We start from the raw sequence: 13087 nt of genomic DNA on the forward strand, positions 1-13087 counted from the left end.
CCCTCTGATGAAAAAACCTTTGCAAGGCGGGAGGAGGTGGATTAAAAATTCTTCCCTAAGTAACCGCTTTAGATCCGTGTGGAGAAAAGCATTAGAATCAATTGGATTAGAGCAACTATGATTAGGAATGAGTTGTATGTGAGAATTTAGAAGGAAAAGCATTTCCTTCCTGTTAGACTCTTGATTCCTTGCTGCTCTCTAGTCTGCTTGGCCTATTTCTTATATACTAACAAATGGAAAATCCTTAAATTATCCCAGTACTATTATGACAGATTTGTGGGCAAGGAAAATTACGCACAAAAGCAGCAGTACGTCAAGGGTAATTATTTTTTGATGTATCTGAAGAAGTGGGCAGTGATCAGTACCCAGAGAGCACTGTCCGTCTGGTCACCAGCCGTCTTGCCCTCTCTTTGGGTTCCAAAGGGTTAGGCTGTGGAATCAAGGAAGGCCTGCTGTGTGTCTTAAAATTGGTGGAGCATCATACAGTTGCCATGGATGGAATTCTGTATCATTTAAAGAAATCTTTTATCTTTAGCTAAAAGGACTAAAAAGGAAGCCATATTCTTCCTGCATTTAGCCTTTTCTTGGTTTCATTTTACAGCAGCTTTATTCTGCATGCATATGGCTTTGACTTAATTAAAGTGGCAGTACAACCTCTGGAAGTGCTCTCCACATCGTCTGTTTCAGTTTTCACTGCTCTGGTTCTTCAGGACAAGGCGAAGGAGAAGTAAGATCTAAGCCGTCTGTTCTCTCTGTAAATGGTTTTAAACAAATTAAGCGAGTCACATGGCAGGGTTTAGGTGTTATAGCTATCTGCATTACTCTAGTGAAAGTGTGCTTTTAATATATATTACTAATTGGAGAGAAATACTTCCCCACTTAGAGAAGCCGATGTATGGGTATATCCATGAAAGCTTCTATTCTTTTGTGGTAGAGAGGGAGCTTGACTTTTTGTCTTATGCTAAAAAAGTCAAATGTTTCTTTAGTCATGCCCACCTCCCCAGATTTTAATACCCCAACACCCAGAGGTGTTGTACAGGCAGAGGCGCTCTGGAGAAAAACGTCAGTGCTGCCAGTTCTCTCCTCACTCTCTGGAGGATCTCCTGCGTGTTTATCAAAAGCGTTAGCTCCTTTTAGGGTTGACATCCTGGATTCTGTGTGTCTGATGTATCCCTCCTAAGACGCTTTGGGGTTCTTGGTTGGCAGACTACGTACTTGGACTTAGCCCTAGCCCTTTTTGGAGGCAGGAGGGGAAAGAGGGTGGGAGAAGACTGTGATCAATCCTATGGCTGTTCACTGCTTTCAAACATGTATGTATTTGGAGGGAAAGATTGCCTGTTCTTTTACATTTTTCATTTGCTCTTTAAAAACTACTAAACATTAGCCTGTTATCTTACCGAGAAACAGAACCTATCTGACAGAGGCAGATAGAGTATGTAAGGATTGCTGCCTTTTCCAATCTGTCGTGTTCCCGATTAGCTAAAGAGTAGTTGATTGTCCCAGGTAGAGCCAGAAGATGGACAGCATTTAGAATTCCAGATTCTTAGAGTCTGGTGAGGTCACAGGGGACCACTGTTAAGTGTAATTAAGTGTCTGTGTTGCTGGGAATCTTTCCTTTCAAAAGCCTTTTAAGAAGTAGATCGTCCACATGAGGCCAGCAGCAGCCCCATTTTTGACTGGATCCTTGTTCCTGTTCTTACCCTCCATTGGGTTTGATTTTTAGAAGTCCTTTCATTGTCTTTAGTAAACATGACTGAGGAAGCAGTAGTAGAAAGGAGCCACGGTTCCACTAGAGATGGTGAGTTATGTTTCTTTTGATGCTACAACCTATAAAGTTTGGGGATTTCTCCTTCGAGTTTTGCAGGCATATACTTTTTGGCAGTTGCTGCTCTTGTGAGGTGGCAGAACTAGGATTGTGTGATAGTGGATTCTGTTGTAGTACATCATATTCTCTGCCCAGGGCTAGAAAATCACCCTTGGGTAATGCATCTTAAGTAAGGGAAAATCTTACTTAAGTTTAAGGCAGAGATCCTTTTTTTTTTTTTTCCGGCTTTTTAGAGCTGTACTTGCAACACATGGAAGTTCCTAGTCTAGGGGTCAAATTGGAGCTGTAGCTCCCAGCCTACCCCACAGCCACAGCCAGCCAAGCTGCATGTGCCACCTACACCACCCCTCATGGCAACGCAGGATCCTTAACCCGCCAACTGAGCTAGTTGGGTTCGGAATCCAGTGAGTCACAAAGGCACCTCCCTGGACAGAGATACATTTAAACCACAAAGATCTTTTATTTCACCTACTGTAGACATCAAGCCAAACAAAACCAAACAGAACTGTCTTGAAGTCTTAAAGCGTAGACTGGTTGAAATGTACATTGTTGCTAAGTTCTTTTCTTATTCTTGCCTCATCGTCATGTTCAGGTGCATGGTGGGCTTCATTTTTTACTCTGAAATGCAGCCAAGTTTGGCCAAGTTTGGGTTTGTTCCTTCCTGCTTCTCCCTTTCTACGTCTCGAGTAGCCTTCTATTTAGCTATCTTTCCTCCTGCCTACACAGATCGCCGCAGGCTGTAACAAAGCCATTGGCACAGGATTAAGAGTTAAGATACCCATTCATATTTACTTGAAAAATCTCTTTCAATTTTTCTGAGCTCTTTGACCCAGTTGGCTAGATTAAAAGGATGCATTTGCATGTATATTGACTAGATGCTAGCAGTCCTGATTGCTGAAGCTTGGAATTGTCATTCGCTCAGAAGCCTCCTAGTGTGCTGGGGGATAGAGGGGGTGGTAACATGTGCTTATGGCAAGCCGCAAAACCCACCCTGTGATGTCATCAGTACAAAGAAAACCAGTAACAAAAATTCAGCCCAAGGAGAACAGAACCCCCCCCCCCTTTTTAGGGCAATACCTGCGGCATATGGAGGTTCCCAGGCTAGGGATTGAATCGGATCTGTAGCCGCTGACCCACACCACAGCCACAGCAACGTCAGATCCGAGTCAAGTCTGTGACCTACACCACAGCTCACGGCAACACTGGATCCTTAACCCACTGAGCGAGGCCAGGGGTTGAACCTACAACCTCATGGTTCCTAGTCGGATTTGTTTCTGCTGCGCCACGACGGGAACTCCAAGACCACTTCTTCATAGGAATGGCTTATAGCAGCATGTCAGCAGTAGAGCTACTGTGAAGGAAGAAACTTGGTGTCTGAAAAAGAGATTTGAATATCTCAGCTACATGCTTCAGTTTGTGCCAGGACGTTCTTAGCGTTGGTTCTCTGACTTTTCTCCACCTTGAGTTTTGTTGTTTTCCCCAGGAAGAGAAAGGAGTAGTTTCTGATCTCCAGATTTGGTGGAAAAGTGTGATCTATTCATTGTGGCTCATTTAATAATAGTTCTGTGCTATAGCAGCCTTGTAACTGGACTGTGGCATAGTTACGCCATGGTGGATTGTTAGCTGTGGTTGGAATACCTTGAATGCCAGTTCTAGCATGTGTGCCAGAGCTGAAAATACCTAAGCTTATTAGAATGGATATGCAAATTTTCAGGGGTAATGCAGCACGGAGCCGAGAAAAATCTAAAGGTAGTAAGCAAGGCTGGCTGTCATCTGAGAAAATACCGCAGCCAATCAGTAAGGCTCATATCTGAGCTTCTGCTTGGGGGGGGCAGGGAGAAAGTGGGGTGATAGATAAAACATTAGAGTGTCCTACCCGGTTTTTAGATTTTTTGGCTGAAGTAGGTAACATGAAGCAAATTAGAAATGTCTTCCTTTGCATCTTTAAGGAGAAAGAGGGTGTCTTTGAAAGGAGTCGAGTGTTGGTCGGTGTTTCCTTTCTCTTCTAATATTGAGCTGTTCAGTCTTTGCCTGAGGTTTCCCCTGCCTCTTGTCCCAGCTTCAGTTTAGGCAGCGCCCGTCAGCCACGCGTGGGTCGGGTAGCACAACCAGAACCAAGCTGCTTCTCGTGTTGTCCACTACATGTGTGTTGCCCAGCCCACGGCAGGCCTTCGAGTCCTTCCTTTAAAGACGTGGGCTGACCCTTGAAGAGCTGCTCGTTTCCCTTGGTTTTCAAACATTTTTCTTGAGATTCTCTTTCATTGGAGCCCCCGTTCTTCTCTGAAGCCTTCCAGCAGCACCTTAGCCCGGCTTTAGCTGAAGGCCTCTCTGTTCTGAGTAAAGACGCTCATCTTTCCCCTTTTGTACCCGGAGGTGACAGTGCTGCTTCGTTCTTTTCTCTCTCTCATTGTCTTTGGGGGAAAGCAGCTTCAGATGCACATTCTAACGTGGGTTTTGTGGGATGTCAAGGTTCTTAGTCTTTAAGTTTTAATTTTCTGATGGCAGATAGAGGCATTGTATCGAATTAGACCTTCTTATTAAATTAATCAGAACTTCCCGTTTCCTTTTAAATAGTCCTTAAATGTTTCAGGGTTGAAACGTTGGATTTTACCTTCCTCTGCTACTCTCTCCAGTCTTACTCTGGATTAAAGTAAAGGTGGAAAGTAGTGTTTGAGGTTATTTGAAAAACATTTTCACTGATAACAAGAAAGCAGGGGACTGATGATTTGCCACATTGATACCTCAGTAAATCCTATGACTTTTGGGGGAAGTGGGGGCCCCTGGCATGTGAAAATTCCTGGGCCAGGGATCAAGTTCAAGCCACAGCTGCAGCAACATGGGATCCTTAGCCCAGGGCTAGGGGGTCAGACCCACATCTCAGCAGCAACCCGAGTCACTGCAGTGACAACGCCAGATCTTTAACCTGCTGTGCCACAGCGGAACTACAGTCCTACATGGTGGGGTTTTTTTTGTTTTTTGTCTTTTTGCCTTTTTTAGGGCCGCTCCCACGGCATATGGACTTCCCAGGCTAGGGGTCTAATCGGAGCTGTAGCCGTCAGCCTACACCAGAGCCACAGCAACACAAGATCTGAGCCGAGTCTGCCAGCTACACCACAGTTCATGGCAACGCCGGATCCTTAACCCACTGAGCGAGGCCAGATCGAACCTACAACCTCATGGTTCCTAGTCAGATTCATTAACCACTGCGCCACGATGGGAACTCCCCTACATGTTTTAAAAAATATGTTTCTATTAGGTTACTAGTTTTGCTCTTCTCTCTTTTTCCTTCATGTCAGCAGGTACCCCAGGTTATGGTTGGAGAATGGCTGTGAGGGGAAGCATGAGGTGCTGTGGTGGTTCAGCCTAACTTGACTTAGAGTTGAGGGTGGCCAGAGGAAACTTCTTAAAGGAAGTGTGATACCTTGTCTAAAGGATGGATAGGACTTAGAAGGGGGGGGGGAGTATATTCTAGGTAGGTGGGAGAGAGCTTGGCATGTCTGAAGAATTTAAAAGTGTATGGATGGAGTAGAGCATGGAAAATAGCAGAGCGACCATAGTCTTTGAAGTAATGGAGTGGCTGGGAATGGCTGGGCTCCAGCAGGGAGAGTGTGCAGAATTAGAAGGGAAGGAAGCGCTCTGGCAGAGGAGACCACGTGGGGCCTTCCAATTAGAGCCCTTTCCCCCCTTGGAAGTATTGTGAAAGTTTTCACTTTGCATTTTTCCCTGGAAGTGTTGTACTTATTTTGTGCTGTGGCTTTCAGGTTGAGTAGTCTTTTTAAGGCTTACCTAAGAGCCATCGTCACATGATTTCTAGGGATTAAAATGTGCCCCGAGATGCCCCCAACAATGCCAATGACATGGTTCGTCCTCTTCCACCTGGGAGGGTGGGAACGGCATCAGGGGCAGCGGGGAATGGCAGGGAATTGGTAGACGTGGGCACTGGCCACAGGGCTGAGACCTGGTGTCATTTGTAGCAAAGGTATGGGCTTTTGGGAGTTGTGGCTTTGTTTTAGGAGAATGCTTCCTCTGAGGCAGGAGACAGTTAGGTGGAAGAAAAAAAAAGATACTTGGGAGTTCCTATAATGGCTTATCGGAAACGAATCTCTGACTGGTATCCATGAAGACAGAGGTTCGATCCCTGGCCCAGCTCAGCGGGTTAAGGATCTGTCATTCCTGTGAGCTGTGCTGTAGGTTGAAAGCGTGGCTCGGATCCTGAGTAGCTGTGGCTGTGGTGCAGGCCGCCAGCTAGAGCACTGATTCGACCCCTAGCCTGGGAACTTTCATATACCACGGGTGCGGCTCTAAAAAGACAAAAAGAAAAAAGATAGAAAAAAAAAAAAAAAAGACATTTGTTCTTTTAGAGGTCACCACCAAAATGGGTGAAATTCTCCAGGAAATTATAGTTCTTAAGACTTAAAAAAAGATCATTTTCATATGCACACTACTATGTATAAAATAGGAAACAAGGACCTACTGTATAGCACAGGGTAATTGCTCAATACCGTGTCGTAAGCTAATATAGGAAAAGAATCTGAAAAAGAACAGATGTATGTATATGTATAACTGATTTACTTTGCTGTACACCTGAGACTAACACAACTTTCTTAGTCAATATACTCCAATAAAATTTATTTTAAAAAATAATAATGAAAAAAAAAATCAGTGTCATACTTCTTTGTAGCTTCCTGTATAACTTTTGCTTACTACTGTGACCACTGTGCTGTCCTTCTGAACCTCTCTCAGCTGTCGTTGCTCCCTATACAGTAGGGAGTTGCTGTCGTGGCTCAGCAGAAACAAATCCGACTAGGAACCTTGAGGTTTCAGGTTCGATCCCTGGCCTCGCTCAGTGGGTTAAGGATCAGGCGTTGCTGTGAGCTGCAGTGTAGTTTGCAGATGCGGCTCGGATCTGGTATGGCTGTGGCTCTGGCGTAGGCCGGCAGCTATAGCTCTGATTAGACCCCTAGCCTGGGAACCTCCATGTGCCGTGGGTGTGGCCCTAAAGAAACAAACAAACAAACAAAAACAAACAAAAAAGACCTTCCTATGCAATATCGATATAGTTATAATACAAGGTGTTGCTCTGAATTATTTTATCTCAGATTAGAAACCCTCTGGGAGAAGAACTGTGGCTACAGAGTAGGTAGCCCATGGATGCAGAGTAGGCGCTCAGTAAAGAGTGTCCAAATAAATAGACATCTGTCCCTGCAGGACGAAGGTGGAGTGGCTTCTTGATGCTTCTCTTAAAGATGGGTTTTGAAGGCCCTTTCACTGTCTCAGCCAGAACTGTGTTGCCTCTCCCCAGTTTAGTTGATAGTTGCTTGATGAGAAGCTTTACATTGAAACTGCAAACATGCATTATCCTTTTCTTTGAAAGCCATTTCATCAGTGCTTAGCAGGGACATACATGTCAAAATCGAGGGAGCCTAGGTGGTCTCTCTGCTTAGTGAAGTAGTCTCTTAATTAGGCGAGAGCCAAGAGTCACTTATTTTAAAGATTCATTGGGCACCTTTACTTTGACCTAGCCAAAAATAGAAATTAAAAAAAATCCTACAGCTTTAATCTCAAATAGAAGTTAGATCTTGTTTTACAGATGAACAAACTTTCCACTCTCATCAAACTAATTATGAAGTTTATAATATGTGTGTGTGTGTGTGTACTAATCCCATATACACACACACACACAAATATAAATACATACATAAATACATATGTATTTATATTTTAGCATTTTAATAGGCTAGGGGTCGAATCCTAGCTGCAGCTGAGGTCTATGCCACAGCCACATCAACACCAGATCCGAGCTGCATCTGTGACCTACACTGCAGCTTTCAGCAACCTCAGGTCCTTAACCCACTGGGTGAGGCCAGAGATCAAACCCATGTCCTCATGGACGTCATGTTGAGTTCTTAACCCACTGGGCCACAACGGGAACTCCAGTCCCTGTTTTATTTTAAATGATTGGAACTATAAACTTGCTGGGTTTTTTTGTTTGTTTGTTTGTTTGTTTAGGGATGCTTTGATTTAAAAGGTGGTCTCAACTATAATTTTTTTAAAAAGTTTTTATTGTAACCTAAAAGCTGCTTCTGAACTGCCCCCTCCTGATTAATGAGGCACAAGCCTCTATTTCCTAGAGTAACAAGAAAGACAATTTTTAGGGCAGTTTGAAAAAAACAGAATTAACAGATTCATGTTGCGTATTGCATCTTGAAGTGAATTTTGCTGTATGAATGTAATTCCCTAGAAGTCAAGTTTAAGGATTTGCTTATTTTTTTTAATGAAGTATAGTTGATTTACAATGTTGTGTACTTTCTGCTGTACAGCAGAATGACTCAGTTATGTATACATATACTTTTCATATTCTTTTCTGTTATGGTTTATCACAGTGTCTTTAATGTAGTAGCCCGTGTAATAGAGTAGGACCTTGTGTTTATCCATCCTATATATAACATTTTACCCCTGCTTGTCTCAAACTCCCAATCCCCCCCCACCTCCTTGTCAACCACAAGTCTCTTCTGTGAGTTCACTCTTTTCCTGGATAATGTTGATTTGTGTTGGATTTTAAGTTCAATATGTAAGTGATAGCATATGATATTTGTCTTTCTCTTTCTGTCTTACCTCACTTAGTATGGTAACCTCTAGGTCCATCGTGTTGCTCCACATGGCATTATTGTGTTCTTTTTTAGGGCTCAGTAGTATTCTATTGTGTATGTGTACCACATCTTCTTTATCGATTCACCTGTCTACAGACGTTGAGGCTGTTTCCATGTTTTGACTGTGGTAAATAGTGCTGCTAAGAACAAATGGGTGCCCGTATCTTTTTGAATTACAGTTTTGTCTGGGAATGTGCCAGACTACATGGCAACTCTATTTTTAGTTTTTTGGGGAACCTCCATACTGTTCTCTGTAGTGGCTGCACCAGCTTACATTCATCAACAATGCCCTTTTCTCCATACCCTCTCCAGCATTTGTTATTTGTAGACTTTTTAATGATGGCCATTCTGACCTTTGTGAAGTGCAGTTGTAGTTTTGATTTGCATTTCTTTAATAATTAGAGATGTCCAGCTGTTTTTTGTATGCTTTTTGGCCATCTGTATGTCCTCTTTGGAGAAATGTCTCTCTAGGTCTTCTGCCTACATTTTGACTGGATCGTTTGTTTTTTTTCTTGTTGAATTCTGTGTGCTATTTGTATATTTTGGAAATTAAGCCTTGTCAGTTGTATCATTTGCAAATATTTTCTCCCAGTCCATAGGTTGGCTTTTCCTTTTGAGGTTTTTTTTGTTTTGTTTTGTTTTTTTTAATGGTTTCTTTTGTGGTGCAAGAGCAAAATTTAACTAGGTCCCTTTGTTTATTTTTGCTTTTGTTTCTTTGACTTTTTTTTTAAGGGATGCTTTGCCTTAAAAGGTGGTCTCCACTATACTTCAATTTTAAAAAGAAGGTTTTAGTGTAACTTAAAAATTGCCTTGGGAAGCTGACCTAAGAAAACATTTTTGTGGTTTATGTCAGCATGTTTTGCCTCTGCTCTCTTCTAGGAGTTTTAAGGTGTCTTGTCTTATATTTAAGTCTTTAAGCCATTTTGAGTTTATTTTTGTAGGTGGCGTGAGGATGTGTTCTAACTTCATTCATATACATGTATCTACTAACTTTATACAACTTTCTAAGTAAGTCCTTCTACCCAAATTGAGGACACTTCTGGGCATTCTGGGTAAATTGGCTCTTATGAGGTCATTGAACAGATAACACATATTTTCTGGAATAAGTGATTTATTAGAAAAACAAAAAAAAAAGTGGCTAGGAACAATGACAAATTTTACTAGATTTACTTAGAAGTGAGTGTTTGAGTGTCTACAAAATGGGCTGAGACTTTCCTGCTTTATGCATTAACAATGAGCTCGTTTAATTGTCTTTTTAGGGCCACGCCCATGCATATAGAGGTTCCCAGGCTAGGGATCCATTTGGAGCTGTAGCTGCTGGCCAACACCACAGGATCCGAGCTATGTCTGCGACATACACCACAGTTCACAGCAATGCTGGATCCTTAACCCACTGCATGAGGTCAAGGATTGAACCTGTGTCCTCATGGATGCTAGCCAGATTAGTTTCTGCTGAACCACAACGGGAACTCCTGATTTTTTTTTTTAATTCAATTTTTGCTTTAGATCCTGGTATTTTGATCTTTGAGATTGTCAGTAACTAAATATACTTGTCTACTTTTTTCCTAATGGCCACGAATAAATCGCATTTTCTTCCTTCAGGTAGAAGTTCTCGTACTTTCTCAAGTTTTGTTGAAACTCTTTTTTAAAAAAAAAACATTAATATTAGGGGATTACTTCATCTTATTGGCAGTGCATTTGGGAGAAAAGGGATGTGACCCTAACCAGATTTGATAATGACCATATTAAGTGCTTATTTTTAATTTTTATTTTCTAAATTTTTTAAAGTATAGTTGATTTACAGCTTTGTACCAATTCCTGCTTTACAGATAAGTGACCCAGTCATACATATATATATATATATATATATATATATATATATATACATTCTTTTTCTCATATTAGATTCTATCACGTTCTGTCCCAAGAGATTGGATGTAGTCCTTATGCTATACAGTAGGACCTCATTGCTTATCCGTTCTAAGAGCCATAGTTTGCACCTGCCTATCCCAGACTTCCCGTCCATCCCACTCCCCCACCCTTGGCAACCACAAGCCTCTTCTCCATGTCTTTGAGTGTTTCTGTTTTGTAGATGGGTTCACTTGTGCCATATTTTAGATTCTACAGATAAGTGATATCATAGGGTATTTGTCTTTCTGTATTGCTTATATTTCAGCTCACCAGTTTAAAGTCCCTTTTGTCTCCTTTCTGTCTTCTGCTAAATAACCTATATCTCTCAATATCCCCTTCTCTTTTCTCCTCACAGTCCTGAGATGGAGGCAGAAGGACAGATGTCATTGTCCCCATTTCACAGATGGGAGATAAGGGAGAAATTGAGTTCCAGATGGGAACACTTGGGAGCATAGAACCACATCTCCCCGTCCCTGGCTGTTCCTCTGCTTGCTGAGTTATGTGCTGCTGGCATGTCTGTACCAGAATGTCTCGAGGGTACCTGTGGGTAGAGAGGAACACTGGGTTAAATTCCTATGTCCATTTGTATCTCTTCTCTAATTAGTACATGTTTTACTGAAAGAGCCACTTGGCATTTGGTAAGGAAAAACTTTCATACTTTAAGCTAGCTGGTGTCTTACCTAGGTGTTGATAAGCACATGGCTCCCAGCCCTACTCGGTGTACCTATCTTTGTCCCTTTTCTTTCAACTACCGTCTGTCTTGATTGTGCTTAGAATACGCTGCAGACCAATGTCCACTCAACTCCCTTACTTCTGAAGAAATGCTGATGTACATACTTCTCTCAGAGTAGCCGATATGTTCTTTTGATTCATTATAATTGCATTAAGATAGTCTAGACTTTTTTTTTTTTGTTTTTATGGCCATACCTGCGGCATATGGAAGTTCCTGGGCCAGGGGTTGAATCGGAGCTGCAGGTATGTGTACTGTACCGCAACTACAGCAGCACCGCATCTGAGCAGCATCTGTGACCTTTGCTGCAGCTTGTGGCATCGCCAGATCCTTAACCCACTGAGTAAGGCAGGGATTGAACCTGCATCCTCACAGAGACAATATTGGGTATTTAACCCACTGAGCCACAGTGGCAACTCCAGTCTAGACTTTTAATATGGCTAAAGTAATCTTACAAAGCACTCCTATTTGAGCTGTATAATGTACATTATTAATTCCAATCCATCATGCTACATCTTAGTTTTTAAAGTGTTGTTTCACATTATTTTAGTACTAACTGCTGTCTTTCACATTCTTTTTTTTCCTTTTTATGGCTGCACTGCAGCATATGGAAGTTCCCAAACTAGGGGTCAAATTGGGGCTAAACTGAGGCCTATGCCACAGCCATGGCAACATCAGGTCTGAGCTGCATCTGTGACCTACCCCGCAGCTTACGACAACATCAAATCCTTAACCCACTGAATGAGGCGAGGGATTGAACCCACATCCTCATGGAAGCTCTTCGGGTCCTAAACCTGCCAAGCCACAGTGGAAACTCCATCTTTCACATTTTGATATGCTACATATCTCAGAGTTCATAAAATTTGGGTATAATCTGTTCTTGCATGCACTTCAAGGAGAGCTGGTTCATTAATAAAGCTGTTGTGTGCTGAACCTTTAATTAAAATAGAAATTTAATTTTTCAAGCAGAACTTTAAGCAAAAATCTTGACAATTGGCTTATTTTATTTTGACACAACTCCTCAGTTTCCATCCTGAGATAATGTGGAGCCGAAGAGTTTTAGGTGAGAGTTTCATGAACTGAGCCATGTGGTACTTTGCGACCTACATGTATTTCACAACTTGGGACAAAAAGATTTCAATGTTGATTTGAGCATAGCTATTGGCTTTCATTACCTTTCCATGGAAATTAGTAAAATGTGTGTCTCTTTCCTTGTTTTCTAGGCTGGACGTAAAGAAAGAAGTGATGCCCTCAATTCTGCAATAGATAAAATGACCAAGAAGACTAGAGACCTGCGCAGGCAGGTAAGCTGGCCGAAAGAAGGTGCTGATTGTTTTCCTAACGTCTCAATTTTGTTGTCTTTTAAAAATCCCAACAAGTCCTGGACCCACATGCTTTATTGAGGTTTAGGATGAATTTTCATAGGACACTGCCTATCTGTGTTTTGTTGCGAATAATCTTCTAAGTAGCTAATAAAGTCTCTTGGGGACCTAGGATAATACAGTCCCACTGGAATCGACTGAAGAAATTAGCTCTACTGTAAAAAGGATGTTTAGGTGAAAAAAATCAGTTTAAAATGACTTGGGTACCTGCGAAAATACACTGCAGAATCTTACGATGTTAACTTACATGCAGTGGAGACAGATTCTGATTTTGATCTTTGGTGGAGATGTGTTTCCAGTACAAATATGGTAGGTATAGAGGAATTTGGGGCCCTCAGTTTTCCAAGTTAGTAAACACAGGTCTCTCTCTTCATTTAATGTTAAATAATCCTATTCACATTTTGGATTCAAATTGAACCCCTAGAAAAAGTGAGTTGAATTTGTAAAACAATGTTTTAAGATTTTAAAAAGTTGCAATGATAATACAAATAATATAAATAATCTCCAGAGAACATTTTTATCATTCATATCTGATATAAAACAAAATTTAAGCTGAAACGTATCTATTCATTTTCCTTTGGTAAAGTAG

General features: G+C 41.7%; 1 protein-coding gene across 1 annotated transcript in view; it reads left to right on the forward strand.

The window, feature by feature from the left end:
* Positions 1–13087, forward strand: part of CTNNA1 (catenin alpha 1) — a 187053-nt gene that overhangs the window by 128852 nt on the left and 45114 nt on the right. The window contains exon 8 of the mRNA XM_003123988.6: positions 12340–12420. Within this exon, the coding sequence (XP_003124036.3) occupies positions 12340–12420 (81 nt within the window). The remainder of the gene's footprint in view (positions 1–12339; positions 12421–13087) is intronic.

This window comes from Sus scrofa, chromosome 2 (assembly GCF_000003025.6).
Source record: "Sus scrofa isolate TJ Tabasco breed Duroc chromosome 2, Sscrofa11.1, whole genome shotgun sequence".
Taxonomy (NCBI): domain Eukaryota; kingdom Metazoa; phylum Chordata; class Mammalia; order Artiodactyla; family Suidae; genus Sus; species Sus scrofa.